The sequence below is a fragment of the Ooceraea biroi genome, chromosome 4 (assembly GCF_003672135.1).
Source record: "Ooceraea biroi isolate clonal line C1 chromosome 4, Obir_v5.4, whole genome shotgun sequence".
Lineage (NCBI taxonomy): Eukaryota > Metazoa > Arthropoda > Insecta > Hymenoptera > Formicidae > Ooceraea > Ooceraea biroi.
The window spans coordinates 5,628,155-5,645,832 of record NC_039509.1 but is presented as its reverse complement, the minus strand read 5'-3'; the positions used below and the strand labels follow the sequence as shown (position 1 = coordinate 5,645,832).

The 17,678-nt window shown below is 39.9% G+C and overlaps 1 protein-coding gene across 3 annotated transcripts in view; it reads right to left on the bottom strand.

The window, feature by feature from the left end:
* Window positions 1-947: 947 nt before the first annotated feature.
* LOC105282476 (dystroglycan) overlaps window positions 948-17,678 on the bottom strand; it is a 69,426-nt gene continuing 52,695 nt past the window's right edge. For 2 of the 3 annotated variants that reach the window (XM_011344442.3, XM_011344441.3), the window contains exons 2-15: window positions 12,874-13,260; window positions 11,378-11,587; window positions 10,565-10,693; window positions 10,249-10,380; window positions 9,684-10,037; window positions 9,329-9,412; window positions 8,471-8,890; window positions 7,653-8,185; window positions 7,342-7,537; window positions 7,105-7,275; window positions 6,781-7,017; window positions 6,517-6,706; window positions 5,750-6,430; window positions 948-5,047 (exon numbers count right to left, since the gene is read on the bottom strand). In XM_011344442.3, the coding sequence (XP_011342744.2) occupies window positions 4,824-5,047; window positions 5,750-6,430; window positions 6,517-6,706; window positions 6,781-7,017; window positions 7,105-7,275; window positions 7,342-7,537; window positions 7,653-8,185; window positions 8,471-8,890; window positions 9,329-9,412; window positions 9,684-10,037; window positions 10,249-10,380; window positions 10,565-10,693; window positions 11,378-11,587; window positions 12,874-13,212 (3,900 nt within the window). In that variant the 5' untranslated portion in view covers window positions 13,213-13,260 and the 3' untranslated portion in view covers window positions 948-4,823. The remainder of the gene's footprint in view (window positions 5,048-5,749; window positions 6,431-6,516; window positions 6,707-6,780; window positions 7,018-7,104; window positions 7,276-7,341; window positions 7,538-7,652; window positions 8,186-8,470; window positions 8,891-9,328; window positions 9,413-9,683; window positions 10,038-10,248; window positions 10,381-10,564; window positions 10,694-11,377; window positions 11,588-12,873; window positions 13,261-17,678) is intronic. The other variant, XM_011344443.3, reaches the window with a different exon arrangement.

The following is a 17,678-nucleotide window of genomic DNA, read 5'->3' as shown; positions in this document are numbered from 1 at the left end:
ATAATTATTTTTACAATCGTTATTCGATATATTTTATCTTTGAGGTCGTGATAATTTAAATATAGATATCGTTCGAAGAAATGCATAAATCCATATACATATTCTACATATTTTGTTTTATTTTTAATTAAATCATAATATCGATTGACTCAAAAAATTTATCATATAAAATCAGTGAGAGATTCTAAATAAATAAATGAAATAAATAAGTCAAAAGACGACATAGTGACATAAAGACATGACGATAATGTCATTTTGTCATCTTCTAACGTCACTTTGCTTCTTGAGATTATAACTAAACTATTGTTGAAATTACATTAAAGATGAAATTTTCAAAAAATATAAAAGCCAGTTTTATATGATTGCTGCTTGTCTCTATTAAACTTATAATTTATATTTATAGCGAAATTGTGACATCCGATACTTGTGAGAAACAATTTCTTTGCAATTTATGTGAAATATTCAATCGGTTGAAAGGATTCTATGCATACTAGTGATTTAATGTTCTGATAATACTTGAATTCCCACGATTGTACAAGACTTTCAGGACAGCAATATATGATTTTCTATTCATTCTATACTCAGCATTCCAAGTTAACATGCAAAATAGTTCGCGTTGCGTGGCATTACGTCATGCGAAGAACCAAGTATATTAATTAGCTCAGATGTGATTCAGCACATCTTATATTTTGCAGCACGAGTGTGGAGAACTTAATAATGAAGCTAAATAATCGTGAGAATGCGAGAAAAAGGTACGATACAACGAAAGATACGATAATTAAAAAGAGACTTACACGATGACTTATTAGACACGTGACTTACTCTTTGTTGCGTGACTGTAATTGCTTACCTGTTTGATGGAAGCGACATGAAAGCTCTGGTTGTCGGTCATCCAAGATGACATTAATTCTCATGGGGCAACATGGAGAATAAAAAGTAGCACGCAGTATCCTAAAATGATTTTATTAACTCTTAGCTTTACACGTGTTTTTAATATGTAGTACTTGTCTCAGAGATATTTATATATGTATAGTGTTAATTCGATATTTTTCTTTTCTTTTCATTAATAGTCGACGAGCGATACCGTCGTACGGCCTCAAAACAATCGCACGTCATCGATTTCGAAGTACACGCTTAAGTGATGCGCCCACAAATTTATTCTTTGTGTGTCTCTCTCTCCCTCTTTTTTGAGATATGTTATTTAGCGTAAACTTAAGAAGTAAGTATCAACGGCTCCGTTATTCAGCGGAGAAGCACGTCATACAAAAGATATTTCGCCTCGCCTTTCGCGAAACATTAACGCAAACGTTTTACCCGATATATGTATCGATATATATATCGAAGCGCTGTTATAGCGAATAAAAATAATCTGAAAGTTCCAGTCAATATGTTACTCTTAAGTATGTGTGTGTGTATATTATATATATATTATATATATATATATATAGTTATGTATACAACACGTTCGTATGGGCGATGCGAGATAGCTCTCTTTCTTTTTCCTTATTTTTTCTAATGGAACTTTTATTTCGTGCCCGCCGTTAGCCCGATTTCTCAGAAAGCGGCCGAATATGAAAGTCACGGTCACATTAATTTCGCAATTTATGCCACCTTCACTTTTTACAAAGCACAGTTACAAAATACTTTCGATCCATTCTCACGTCAGGCCAGAAAAACCGTCGCTAGCAAATGTGCTGCTCATGAAATGTATTTTTGTATAGCGTCTCGTTTCACATTGTCTCTATCTTATAAATATCGTACATGCCTATCATACATCATGATCATCATCATCATCATTTTCACAGTAACACAATTGTAGCGCTTAAAGGATACGCGTAGAACACGACGATATGATTACAAGCATGATATGGGTTGTACTTGTTTACCGCAGATCGTAAACAAAATATGCAATTCTTCGTTCAACCGTTCGATGCATCGTGCTTTTCGTGTAAAATGATTACCGAATACACTTATTCTCAAATATTCTATTCTACACGATGAAAGATAATTAATAATAGTTAAATATATTTTTATTTAGCCAGTGTTTCAACCATTACTATTTTGTAAAGATCTTGTCTAAAATAATAAATAGGAAAGGATATATAGTATATTGAATGTAAAGTTTTGATTTAGCAAAAATTGACGTAGAGTAGCTGCAGTGTGAATTCAAAATATTCACACATAGAGTTATTTATGTCTCTAACGAAGCCGCGCATAAAGGAATATCACAATTATAAAATGTAATGCCACCTTACGATGGTAGATTGTTATACTCAAATCGCGTGAAATATAACACAGAAGATTCTTAGTCATATGTTATAAACATGATCAAGAAAAACGCAATTACAGCTATTAATTCAAATACGAAATGTCATTCTGCGATAAACAAGATGCGAGTGAAATAACAAATATTCACACAAAGTTCAAGCAATATTCCAATTTCGTTCGTACTTTGCAAGTATGAAGCAATTGAGCTATTAATTATACAAGCGAAAGAGCGCTTTCTCGAACAAAACAAACAACTTCAAGTATAAAGTTTGTACACGTATATCCAATGATTCAAGTAAATAATTTGTCGAAAGCACATTTCGCTTATATAGTTAATTGTTTCAACCGCTTGACGATAGCAAAAGACAAAGAGAATCGGCGAGTCCTATCTTATGAGCTTTCTTTGTCAATTGTTATGGCATGCGCCTAAAAAAATCATCTATGTTATAAAGATATGAGTTAATATTAATATATTATATCGTAATTCATAGCTTGCATACGAAATGTTCTCTTATCATCTTACATGCGTATTGATCATCAGCATTCACACCAATATATAAGCACGCCCGCAAATTTGTCGATCCATTCCATCGACCATCAATAAATATATCGCGGTCGACGCACGGAGCACTCGAATTCGGAACGCGCACAAAATTTTTTTTTCGTTTCTCGTATTTCCTTTCAAAAATATCAGGAAACTATCGAGGTATTGAAGAAACGGCCGCATACCCGTACTGTAGCCCGCACTCTTCCGACGCACCAAATGTACAAACGATGATAGTATGTATGTATGGGTGTTTCGCAGCAGGGCGATTAAAAAATTACAAAAATCATTATATAAAAATGCGTTGTTAAAAAAGAACGCGGGCTACAGGCTTCTCGTTTACAGGTATGCCCTTATAACGTTATACGTTCACCTTGCTTTTTAAGTATTAATTATTTTTTGGCTTGGTAACTATTTTATAAAGTCTAAATTAAATAGTTTCATTCTTATGTACGTGCGCATCAGTGTTTCTTTTCGTCCTGAGTCAACTTTTCGATGCTAACTCGTACGCTCGTCCGTAAACGATGCAAACCGGAGAAATAAAAGGGTTTATTGCGGTTGTCGAGTCATAAAAACTACGAAGCGTCGAATTGTGCGTGTAACAAAAACAAAAACTGGATCCTCCTACCGCTGTAAGAAATATATGCTAATAGCTCGGTTGGTCTGGCAGTATTTAAATTGCGATCTACTAAATAACTGCAGACTGATGTCTATCGAACGGCAAATAGGTATATGTATAATGTACATATTTATATATATATATTTATATTTGTATATATATTATCATTAATTTCCTTATCTGCATGGCCTACCGTGCCAATGGAAGCATTTCCGTCATTTTGCAATGGCGTTGCGTATATCGTAATCGTTTTTTTAAATTATGTCTCAAAAACGTTCTCAGTTCTCTCCAATATCTTCATCGTAAGAAATAGCGATCGCCAAGGGAACTGGTTTCTACATCCATATAAGAGTGACGTCCAATTTCGTTACAAATTATCCTAAATGGAGGGTTTGGAAAGCAAATTTCTATATGTAATATATACATATGAGATACATATATATATATATATATATATATATATATATATATAAAAGATATGATTATTACATATATGTATACACACGCGCGTGTCCGTACGTATGTGCATGAACACTCGAAACCGGTTCGCTTGGCGAAGTAACGCATTGTCCGTCGTTCTGGCAGTGTTATACGTTGTAGGTGCATATCGTTAAGTCCGTCGTTCTTGTGTACCTGGAGACTCTCGGTAAACAGTAATTGCATTAAATCCGTAGAACCGTAATAATTATACATACATGCTGTTATTCACAGGATACTCTTATTGCTTAATAGATGGCACTGATTATTGAAATATTTATGAGTATCGTTGCTGTCTCGAATGCTATAAAATCGAATAAAATACGTTTACCCTACCGCGCTGTCTCAGTTCTACAACGATCTAAACTAAATTCGCGTATCGAGTACGGAGCAATCGGTCCTTCCCTACAATTGAATTCTTTACGAAAGGCAACACGTGATTTGTATCCCATACTTCCTAGAAAATCTTTTCTTTTTCTTTCGCGTGAGATAGACAGATGGTCGAAAGAGAGAAAGTATATATCGATCGAACATCGACTGAGGAGCCTTTTTCAAACGCATTATCATGAATCGATGGTGAGACGTGCCGTTTTCTCGCCTGTATATGTATATGTGCGTGTGTATGTACGTGTGTGTGTGTATATATATAAAACAAGTAAAAACGCGTACGGGTTCAAAGTTTTCATGGAAGAATCTTCCATTTACATTACTCGCAAAGCAGTATATATTGTCGTACCGAGTAAATGGAAGGGCTTTCTTTCAAACGTCGCTGTAAACGTTCAAAATCCTACAATCGTCATCGTCATCGCAAATTCGTGATTGCTTCGTATAATTGATTTGGTTTTGTTTATGTATCGGTGAGTCTCCGAGCATTGCTAGCATATATTTGCGCGTGGGTGAATGCACCGTATTTTGTTAGGGAGGCACATACGGGGGCGGTTTTCTGTACGTCGGGGTCGGCTTGGGACGATTCTGTCGATTGGTGTCGCGATTCGTAGCGAACGGTGGCGGCGGTTGATACGGTTCCTCGGAGTTCTCCTTCAGCAGCATCGGCACATCCGCCCCGTCTTCGGCTTTCTGATACTCGGGCGGTGGGAGGGGTGGCTTTTCTTCCTTCAAAATGACGGGTGATTTGTTGCCTGTAAAATACGCGATGTGTTACCGAAAGATATCATCAAACTTATCTTCATTAAGAGGATCCTGGAGTGGCCAGTGAACTCCGTCGCGGCGTCTGAATTACCGATGGAATCGATGATTTTCCTGTATTTTCTTTTTATTGAATTCACAGAATGAAAAATCCTTTTCCACGATGAAAGTACACACAATAATGTAATGTGAAAAGCAGGACTTAACTTTCCAAACGGAAAAAAATCACAATTTTTTATTCAGCCACGATTTCACAGGCATACATAGGCACGAAATGATCACGAATCTTTCTGCACTAATTACTTTTACACTAGGCTTCTAAACTCATTTCTAAAAGCTTCCCCATATTCTTTCATTTTGTTCCGTCCTTGCGATTATCGAATTTTGGCCACACAAACTGCAAAACATTTATATTAAGAACATTAATGTACGAGGTGACGTCACAATAAGCCGATAATAAAACTGTAAATTTTTTTTGTCGTTTTTAACATAAAGTCGAGTTTCGCTCGGTATATTTCTTTGTATACTTTAATCGTGGAGAAGGATTTTTCATTCTATACAATCATTAAAGAGTAATTAGTACAGTAAGATCGACCAATTCCGCCGGTAATACAGACGACTCCAGGATCCCTTAAGGGAGTCGGTAATGCAGACGACTCGAGGATTTCCTTAATGTATCGAGAAATTTTCGTTACCGGGATCCGGCTTCTCGTCTAACTCGTCCTGGAAGATTACAGGAATTCCTTTGCTTCGGAAACTCTGTCGTTCGTCGTCTTGCTCATTGACGCTCATTTTGCCACTGCGTCTTCGTCTGTGCAGCACGCAGGCAATGCTGCCCGCGAGGATGAGCATGACGGCAATAATGATTGCCGGCAGGACGAAGGTGAGAAGATAATCGTCGTGGAATGCGCCAACGGACGTGGAATCGTCCACTGGCGGAATACGGCTGTCCGGCGAATGGACACCCGTTAACTCGCCGAGACAGATTCCCATCGGAATCACCGTGATCTGCTTTACAGGGAACTTCAGACCCATCACCTCCAACACCTCGTCCGTTACGGAACGTCGATCGTTGTCGCTCTTCACGAGCACGGATCGTAGTCTATTGACCTCGTCGTGGGCGCAATAAGATGTGGGCAGAGTCCTGTTGTGCCACGTGATGACAGTGCTGCCGTTTGAAATGCTGTGCAGAGAGATCGCGCTCGTGTCTTTGTCCCCGTAAAGATCTCGCAGCTTCTCGATGAAATTGCGCTTCTGAAGCGCGGAGTGTGCGAAGGAATCGTAAGGGATATCCAGTGTCATCGAAAATTCCACCGTGTGCGCCATGGGTGGTGCGGGGTGAACGACAACGACCAAACCGTCCGTGGCACTAGCACCTGAGACAACAGTTTTTCATTATTCGGTCATAATCTACTAAACGTAAAGTCAGTTTTAAAATTAAGAAAATAAAACGCGACTTTACCTTCCTTATCGGTGACAACCAGCTGGTATTCCTTGCGGCCGATATCAGTGCGCATTGGAACGCCATAGAATTCCTGATTTTTGCTGTCAAACTGCAGCCATTCGTGCGGCGGAATAGGTATTCGGTCGATGGTCAAGAGTGACATCTTCATGTTTCGCGACGATCCATCCTCGGAATCGAAGAACGTGTCCTGTACAAGTCACAGGGATGGTTAGGCATATGGTCTCGCGTTAACGAAATGATAGCGAATGACGAAGTACATACTTCCGGTACTTTAAACACGAGCAACTGTCCGACTGTCGCATTGACGTGATCGACTTGGTTTCTCGGTACCGGCGGGAAATTAACTTTCGGCTGCTCGGTGGAAACTTTCGGTATCTCTGGACGGCTCATGTCCTCACATTGGCCGATACCTTGGAACACGACGCGCTTGACTCTGATTTCCGGAGCCAGAGTCGCTCTCAAAGAAGATGATGGATCACCATTATTGTCGACAAGCATCTAGACACGATAAAAGTTTAATGTAATTTATTTTGTAAGATGAAAACAGTATTTCTAATTAGCGGTAACTCGTATTAAAATACTTACACGCAACAGTCTGTTTATATGTTCTTTTGGACACTCGCTGCTTCTTGGAAGACTATCGTTAGTCCACATGAAAATAGCCTGTTCGCGATCGAGATAGTCAATATCGATGGAACGGACCGTGATGTGTTGCGTGTCGCTGTCGCCATAAAGTTCAGCCAAGTTACGGATCACCTATAATCAACAGATAATTAGGAATCGAGGAGAAGGAAAGAAAGTATGATAAGTATGAATTCGTACCTTCAGTTCCCAGTCAACGTCCGTTGGGAATTCATTTCGTTTGTCGATCCTCAAGTAAATGCTGAACTCGTGATTAACGCTACGGCTCAATTTGTGCTGCTGAACGTGAATGTCGAGACTGTCGGAGACGTTAGCGCCTTCGCTATCGGTGGCGACCAGTTCGTAATTCCAGGTAGATATATCGTTTTCGAGAGGCCTGTTAGAAAAGCAGATTTGATAAGATATCCGTTTATTCTACGAAAAACAAACGCGAAGAATGATTAATGAAGCGCGAATAAGCTTTTACAGAAAAATAAAAAGTGCGAACTCACAGTCCGTAAACTTCCTGCGTGTGATGATTAAACTGCAGCCAGTGAGTCGTTTTAAGCGGTGCACCTTGCCAGTACAAGCTCAATTTCAGATTCCTCGTGTCGCCGTCTTCGAGATCGCTGAAAGTGTTGGCAGGTATGATGTAGCTCAATGGTTTTCCAGCGGTAACCGGTATCTTCTTTAATCTCCTGTCGCGCCTTGGCGGGAAGTTGGCTTGCCCGTACTCGATACTTTCCGTAGTAACCCGAGTCGTCGTCGTCGTTGTCGTGGTGGTTGTAGGAGCAGCTGTGGTAGTCGTAGTGGTGGTAGTACTGGTGGTGGTTGACGGTGTCGTACTCACTGTTGTGCGAAGCTCCGACGTCGACGGTATCGCAGTAGTTGTGATCGTAGTCGTGACATTCGTCGCATTCGTCACCACCACGGGTGAAACAGTGACGGTGCTAACGTTCACAGGCGGGAGAGCGGTGCTGACGTTTGTAACGACGGTAGGTTGTACAGTACTCGAAACGTTCGTCGAAGTCGTAACTTGCTCCGACTAAGAGAAGGAAGTTTGTACGTCAGAAAATCAGAAAGAATTAATTGAATCGAAAAAAAAGGAACAGTGGTGCACAATGTGATGAAGACATCTGTACAATTGCAAACGGTTTTAAGCCGCTATTAACATTAATAATCGACTTCTATTAAGACAACGATTCATTTTAGCAAAGCGAAAGTCTAACGATATCGGCACCGCTAAAATATGCGTACGAGAAAGTTGGTGTACGGTGATGGTGTGAACTATCATACAAATGAGACAAGCGTCAAAGCATATAAGCATTACCTCCTCCGTAACGTTACTAATACCGACGATGACCTCCGTCTCGACTCTGTCGAAAACGCTAGTCTGGGTCTGGGCCGCAGTGCTAAAAGAGGGTAGGCTGGTGGTTATGGAAAGGATAATCGTGGTGATGTCCGAGGGAGCGGTCGGTAAAATGGTAACGGGTTCCACGGGGTACTTCGTTTTCTCCGTCGACGATTCCTCGTCCGTGATCTCCGGTTTCGGAGACTCTATCGATGGAACTACAGTGCTGGAGACGCTAGCTGTTGCAGTTATATCGGCTGATGTAGTTGTTGTTGGAGTACTACTAGTAGTAGTTACGGTCGGTGGAGCGGCTTGGGTGGTGCTTGTAGTTGTCACCGTAGTGGTGGTAGTAGAGGTGCTTGTAGTTGTTGATGGTGATGTAAGTTCAGTGGTTGTTGTCTGCGAAATCGTTAGTAGATGCGATGTATGGCACGAAAAACGAGTGGTTAGTTACGTTCATAGGGACGAAGGAAATTAGTACAGTAAAGAACGATGTAACAGGCTCATTCGGATTTCTCGCTACGCAATTTATACAGCACGCTTTGGAACGTAGAACTGCACGGACGAGTACATAGTTTGCGGAAACGTAAACAGATCAGCATTAAATAGTACGGAGTACCCAACAGCTATTCTAAACTCTTCAATAAGCGCATCGATTCCCCCGTAAGCGATATGGCAAATGGATGAAAAGCACAGAAATAAGAATTTTGATAGAAGCGTAGTGATAGAGTCGTAGATATCCGAATATAACCATCGATTGAACCATCGATGAGAAGAACCACGTAATCCCATTTTTTTATATTTTTGTCGTCAATTGATTTGACGTCGATGACTTACCGTAGACATAGACGTAGATGGTTTATTTTCCGGTTCACTTTGTCGGATTATTGGTACTATTTCCTCTTCATCGATATCTTCACTCTGTAAAAACGCGATCCTTTGATTATTTTTGAAAATTTTACTTCTGAAAATTTCACTAAAAATAGCGTAAAAAAACTTGATGCAATAATGATGTAAATCAATATTATTGTTCCATAAACTATTTACAGGGAAAATCTCAATATTAGGGATAACAATGCATAAGATTATTTTTGGTTTTCTTTTTAAAATTATTTATACGTCTTAAACTTCGTGCTCAGTTTCCTTAAAAAATCATGTAAGACTATTTATTGCCTCAGTTACGTGTACTCACCTTTCTGTCGACTGTTCCTTCGCCGTGATGATGTCTGTGCGGATGCTCCGATGTCTTCAAATCCGGTATGAAAGTCGTTACTTGTACCCGCGAATCCTCATCCTCACCCTCCTCGTCGCCTTCTTCGTCATAATCGCCATCGTAATCTTCATCGTAACCGCCATAATCCTCCGAGCCATAATCGCCGGAGCCGACTTCCCGCCTATTCCTCAAGAAAGGACTCGAGTCCGTCTTTACGCGCCACGATATTACGGGCAACTGCAGAACTTCTGCCAGAGTACCGTCCTTTGCTTGCTCCCGGAGTTGTTTCACCAATTCCGCTTGATGTTTCCATAAGCGACCCTCGCAACCCACCTACGAACACGCATGGACATCTAATTTCTTGTTCGACAAGCTCGACATTTCTCGGCTTACTTATCACTCAGCGAAAATGATAAATTGTAAAAATTAGTAATAAAAACCGAAGAAGAGTAAAAAGTATTAACGTGCATACGCGTTACCATATCTAAATGCAAAAGGTCAATCAGAAACTAAAAAAACAATTATCAGGTATTTTTAATCTTACCTGCCACTGTATAGTAGTCAAATGATTCTCCTTGTATTTGTAATGTCTAAGATTTCCAGGCCCACTCAGAATAACGGAAGAATCTTTCACCGCGGCATCCTTAACATTTTGAGAGTGCATCGAAAATGCGCTCTGAAGAACATAAAAAAGCAAAGCTTATATTCAGGCCAATGAATCAGATAATCTTATTGCTTCTAGTATAATAATCGTAATAAGAATTTTTTTCAATTTTGAAATATATTAAAATTGTGTCAGATAAAAAAAAGAGATATAAAGCAAAATATAAATTAATTTTTCAAATGGCATAATCAAGTACCATGTGCATTCCCAGAAATCCTGCGAGATTGTCGATTGCGTTCACCTTGACGCTAGGCGACAGTTGGTCCAATCGTGCGTCCAGTAAAATCGTGAGAATTGTCTGTTCTTCGCCGTCGTTGCAATGCGTCTAAAATTAGAGTCGTCCTATTTTCATTGGACTCCATTCCATTGCACTCTTATCTACGCTAGCACGCAAAATTTCAAAGATCGAGGACGTCCGACCAAATACGGTCGCATAACATAAGCAATTGTACATTGCACAAACGCGTTGTGCGTGCAGCAACATCAATTGACGTCAATCAGTTGACGTCCGCGAAAGTAATTTCTTTACGACTTTTAAACGCACAGTGACAACGCTATTGCAATGGACACCGTTTTGACAGACCTGTATCGCGACGCGAAAACCGTTCTAAATTCCGCTATAAATTCAAACTGGATTTTATCGCGCATGGCTGACTTATGGGACAAACTGGAATGTCCAAAATATATGGAGTTTTGTATTCGCGCGAATCGAACAATGTTTTCAACATTGCTTTATTTCATTTCGTCAGTGAACGCGTGCGTTAATGCGTAGAAATGATAAAAGTACGTGCCGTTAATCGCCTAGACACGCGAAAAGTTCATCGTCGCGTCATCCACGCTTCATCTTCGACCTTTCCAGTTATATTATTCATTAGTGAATGGAAAGCACGAAGAGACCTGTTGTTCGACTTGGACAAGAAACTTGAAACGATGCCAGCGGAACGTTTTCGATTCCCTCACGCCACGCTCGCGTTCTCGTTACGGAGGTAACGTTTTCGCTATAACTCACCCTCCCATCCTTGTGCTTGAGCTCCTCCTGCTTCTCGGGTATAACTTGCACGACGAACTGATCTTTGGCGGTGTCACCGTTCTTGCCGATGGCCGTAACGCTCAAGTGATAATTCCCTGTGTCCGTTTTCGATGGCACGCCCATCAGAGTGAACGCCGCGTCGTCCCAATGCAACCATCGCGGCAGATGATTGCCGATGGCTTCACGAACCTGACACACATTTTCATCATGTAACATCGTGCTTTCAAATTTACGATTAATCAACTTTGTTATCAATCATGAATAATCAGGTTGATGCGATTACTATGTCAAGAGATGAATACTCTTGTTTGTACTGTTGAAGAACTTTTGAATAAATTTCGTAAGACAGAATGAAAGGCGCCTTCCACTGCCGGAATAATTTTGAGGGCAAAGGGAAGACTATGGGGCTATTCAATCTAAGAAGGATTTCCGGCTGTGGAATTCGTCGAGGCGCATCGAGGAGCAAATTGAATCGCAAATATGGATTCAACTAGAGACGTCACGCTGGCACGACTCAAGAGGGAAGAAAATGATAGATGCGAGGACAAATAAATCAATAACGGTGAGCATCCGCGATACTTGTTGGTGAAATGAAATTCGATAAATATGAAAGAACAGCGTTTTCCAGCCGCTTAAATCCAATGTGGCTTTTATCTCATGCGCATGTGGCTTTTATCACAAATACCAATTACTGAGAAGGCGGATTGACATTTTTCTTATTTTTTGTATAATAAAAGCGTAAAGGTCTCTCAATAAAATATAGACATTCGTATTATAATAGGATGATATAATATATAGGTAGCTATAACAATGTATTTTATTTATACCAAATGTTAAGGGGATGCTGGAGAGACTAGGGAATCTTTTCGCGATGGTGCTGCCATTTGCACAAAAAAATGCTTTTTATAAAAATTTCGCAATTTGTACGCACAAAATTGCGGTTGTTTACAATCGGGATAAAATAAAGGAATATAATGAAGCTTTTCGAGGTGACTTTAGAAGTGTAATAAAAAAGAATAGTATAAATGAAAATCTTGCATGTATAAGTATGTACAAGATTTTCATTTATACTATTCTTTTTTATTACACTTCTAAAGTCACCTCGAAAAGCTTCATTATATTCCTTTATTTTATCCCGATTGTAAACAACCGCAATTTTGTGCGTACAAATTGCGAAATTTTTATAAAAAGCATTTCAACTGTAATTTTTGTATATGTGTGTGTACAATTGGCAACACTTTTCACTAGTCACTCCAGGATCACCAAACGTATTTCTTATAATTATGTCTACAAATTTAAAGACAAATCGAAACAAAGAAATTTTTTCGGAAATCTGTAAACTTCAGATAAACAAAAGACGCATTTTTCACATTTGGAAAATTCATAAACGCACAATCCGTGAAGTAAGTAAGTCTTCTGGTCACGTCTCGATATCGCAATTGCAGAATAAGTCGCAAGTCACCGACCCGGCTTACCTCGTAAAAGTCAATGTTTCCCGAGAAGGCCTGCCGTGGTATTTTCATCTTGAAAACGTGGCCGACCGGAACGATGGCGTCCGGCACACCCCACAGCCTCTCGACCCGAGGTGCGTGTTTCTTGTTTTCTCTGAATGATCCATCGGGACGATACTCTGAATGATCGAATCGATGGCGATTTGCGCGATGATTAATCAGGGGCAAGCCGGCAAGTACGTTATCATTGTCATTGTCTTCACCAACGTCGTCGAAAACCAGATCGTCCTCCTGCAGGCTGAGGCCTAACGCCAAAGACAGCAAAAGCAGGGTACACGCGAGGATGTGAGGATGCTTCTTCATGTTTTAGGGGAAGTTCTCAGTCACTGATAGCATACCATACTGCTACGTCTGCAACAGGTCAAGTTACATCCGTTTTATAATGTCAGTGTCATAATAATTATCGTGCGTCATTAACGCCGATATATTATAAAATACCAATTACTGAAAAAACGTGCTAAAGAATATAAAGATCCAAACGTATCTGAGTCTCTAAATGGAGATCCCTGGGAGTTTTCGAGTGTATATGTAGTTCTTGCTTTCATTTCGAAAAGTATTCAAGATAAACGCGATTTCTTTATCGGATACATTTATCAGTGTTCGATAACGTTCGAAAAACAGTTTTTCGGATTTGTACTAATGAAGGATAGATAATAGAAACAAGAAAAAGAAAAAATTACACATGATCACCATTTCTATTCTCTTATCCTTTTTTTCTTGTCTTGTTTAATTTAATCATTTTTCATTATTATGTAAAGATACAACTATATAATCTCTAAATATTATATATATTCTAATGTAATATACAACATAATTTATATAACTAATAACTAATTGTTTTTAAAATTAATACATTTTCTATCTTAGAAAAAAATGTGCTGTCAAAGCTTCAAAACGCTTTGAAATATTGTTAAATGTACTGTAAGCGGATAAAAATTTTACATTGATTAGTGAACCAGACATCGACTGATAACAACACCAAGTGTTCGCTGTTCCCACTATCGACCCTTTAATAAAACATCTGTTTAAGTTCAGCCGAAGGAGAGAAAGAGACAGAGAGAGAGAGAGAGACTAATGGTACATTTTCGTAACCGGACGAGCGGAGCGAATGCACGCATTCAATGGTATCCAATGATAGCCAATAAATGCCCCCATTGCATTTTTATTTCCTTTTATTGCTTGTTTCATTAATTGGCGCGACCGGACAATGAAGAACTGACAGTTAACCGGCACATGCCACTCACTGCTGGATTTCTCTCTCGTGACTAACAAACCGTTAAACCAGAGCATCCAGTTTCATCGAAACCGGACATTCCGTTGCTGCAAATCACGTCATGTTCCGATCGCATACGATCCACTCGTTTTGTTTTGGCGGTAACATCTGTTGAAGTTGTTCGACAATTCCGGATAATTCGTACTGGACCGATTTTTTCGAATTACACCGTCGCGAATCGCGAAACAAGCAGCGCGGGTTAATCGAAGCGAGAACACGCTCATCGTTCGCCCGGGAAATTCGTCGCTGATTTAATTCGTACTGATTCGATCGCGCGAAAAACCCGTGTCCTTACGTGGTATCACCCGATCTGGAAATATCGCGATCGACCGAGAACTAGATTGTCGCGGTAATGGTAACGAAAATAGAATACCTGCCGGGATCGCGGGGCGAATCGAATATCGCCGAACGTTATTTCTATAGCTTCCAATAATCCCGGGGAAATTGAAATCAACGTTTAATATGGATCGAGCGGTATATTTCTCGGATATCCTTGGAGATATAGGCGAGTCGATTTCGTCATCGATTTCAGAAACCGGGAATAGGCGGTCATGTTTGTTTCGAGCGCGGCTTGTTTCGGTCACGTTTCATATAGAGTCGGGTCACTCGGATTAATCGTGTTGATGAAAACGAGGACATACGCGATACGCTAGACCCATCTCCGACTGACCACGACGAAGACGGTCAACGGACCGCGAAGGTTGTCCAGTGGGTGTAGACAATTGAGTTTATGCCTCGCATTTACATGTGTCCACATAAGGGGCGAGATATAGCAATGAGCTCATTACGCTGCTCGCTATATCGCGAGCCAACACCCGACTAGAAATGTTGTCAGGTTTACCTAATATGTTATAAGGACCTGACGTGGTTGGCGTAAGGTAATCCTGAATAAGGTATACCTAAGAATATCCTCATCAGGTTCAAATATGTATGACCTTTTTAGGGTTAAAATAATAAGGAACATATTAGGACTTTCTTACGTTATGCCTGATATTTCAAAGTACAAATTTTGTTGAGGTTTACATTATTAGTACCTACTAAAGGATCTTATTCCTTCATCCTGATATTTTTTAAAATTTAGAGGTAAAGGTTTCCCACATCTGGTCCTACATCGGACCATACGTAGTTTATAATATTATAATGTACGTTATATACTTAATGTAGAAAGAATAGTAATTTCTACTTAATTTGCGAGTATTAATTATTTTTATATCATATACATTTCAATGTACTCGATTATGGAACAATAAGAGACAAAACTCAACACAAGTGTGTTTCCCGCCTCTGATTCACCAAGCGACCGATAGATGGCCGGGTCAGGCGTGACGTTCTCGCAAGAAACATTTGGTTAGCACCTTACAAATAACCATCTGGAAAATCGATCCGGTACTCTACTCTTCTCTTCTTTTGGACTCTTACTTAGAACATATACTACTAGTAGTATATGTTCTAAGGACTCTTACACTCACCGAAAATATCAAGTTTTTAGTAATCCTTTAGACGACTTGGTGCTGTCTGGGTAGTAAGGATTTAATAATTCAACCCGATATAAACCTGATGAGGATATCCAGATAAGGATCTAACTATTGTGCTGCGTTACATGACTGATCAGGTCCCGATGAATTTACCTTATCAGGACCTGATAATAAAATAAGGTCAACCTGATCAGGACCACTGGATAAATTTCTAGTCGGGCAGTTGCTTTCAAGAGTAAGCAACACACGTTAGCGTGCATTTGCTGCGGCCAGATATTCGTAATTTTGTAATAAACCTCCGCAGGTTGTTTGTTCCGGTGAACTACATATATATTAAATAGCATATGCGGCTGTCTCGCTCCATTCTATGTATAATACCAGCGAGTTATTTATTTAACGCATCAACTTTCTTCGGTCGCGTTTATAGAGTATAACATAGATCAGCCATGACACAAATATCGGATCACGCGACAAGCTGTAAAGAATGGCGAGTATGCAGCCGACGTATGCAGGCGTTGCAGATGGAAAAATACATCCGGTGACGAACGGTTTAAAGGTCCGCGCGAATGAACGCGGGATGCGGGAACGTTTATCACGACGGAGATTGCAAAACGATCGCTCTTGCATGCGACCACCCTCGCATGCATCGCGCGCCACGACCTTAATACGATTTCATAGTCGCAACGTCACGCGTGAAGAGAACGAGCATTTATCAGAGCTCAATGATCCAATATCGCTATATCGATTGCTCGATTGTCAATACGGGAAGCAGATCTTTAATCGTTCGATAAATACGATATGACAGTTTCCTTAATGTATTCTACAAGTGTCTTCTGAGAATTCTCGAGGCACACATGCTGCTTCTCTGATAAGATATTACATGAGTCAAGCTATTGGGTTGTTCGGAAAGTAATTTCGTTTTTCACAAAGAGATGTCGTTAGTCGCGTTCCTCGATACTTAATCTTACTCTAAGCAGCAAATTCGTTTTATATTTTGACAACTGACATTTCAGACGTCATTTAGTATCTTATTGTGTTGCGATCTGTCAAGTAATTTTTGTTTGGCATCACATCAAACATGGAAAATCAAAGTGAGCATTTTCGTAATATTTTGCTTTTTTACTACCGAAAGGGTAAAAATGCAGTGCAAGCGAGAAAATAATTGTGTGCCGTGTACGGAGAAGATGTATTGAGTGAACGTCAGTGTCAGAATTGGTTTTCGAAATTTCGTACTGGAAATTTCGATTTGAAAGATGCACCACGTTCAGGTCGGTCAATTAAAGCTGATGACGGAAAATAAAGGCTCTGGTGGATGCAAACCGTCGCATAACAACACGCGAAATTGCTGAAAAGTTAAATTTATCGAATTCGACCGTTTACGATCATTTGAAACGCCTTGGATTCGTTTCAAAGCTCGATATTTGGGTTCCACACAATTTAAAGGAAATTGACTTGATTCGACGCATTACCATCTGCGATTCATTGTTGAAACGTGAAGAAAATGAACCATTTTTGAAGCGAATCATAACTGGAGATGAAAAATGGATTGTTTACAACAATGTTAAGCGAAAACGATCATGGTCCAGGCAAGATGAACCTGCTCAATCGACATCCAAGGCAGATATTCATCAAAAGAAGACCATGCTTTCTGTATGGTGGGATTGGAAGGGAATCGTATTTTTCGAGCTACTACCAAGCAACCAGACGATTGATTCGAAAGTGTATTGTCGTCAGCTGGATGAATTGGATGCTGCCATCAAGCAGAAGCGACCAGAATTGGCGAATAAGAAAGGTGTCGTATTCCATCACGACAATACCAGACCACACACAAGTTTGGTCACTCGCCAGAAGCTTTTACAGCTTGGATGGGATGTGCTACCACACTCACCATACTCTCCTGATCTGGCACCATCCGATTACCATTTGTTCCAGTCTCTACAAAATTCTTTGAACAATGTAAACTTCGATTCAAATGAAGGCGTCAAAAATCACTTGCTTCAATTTTTTGTCAATAAGGGGAA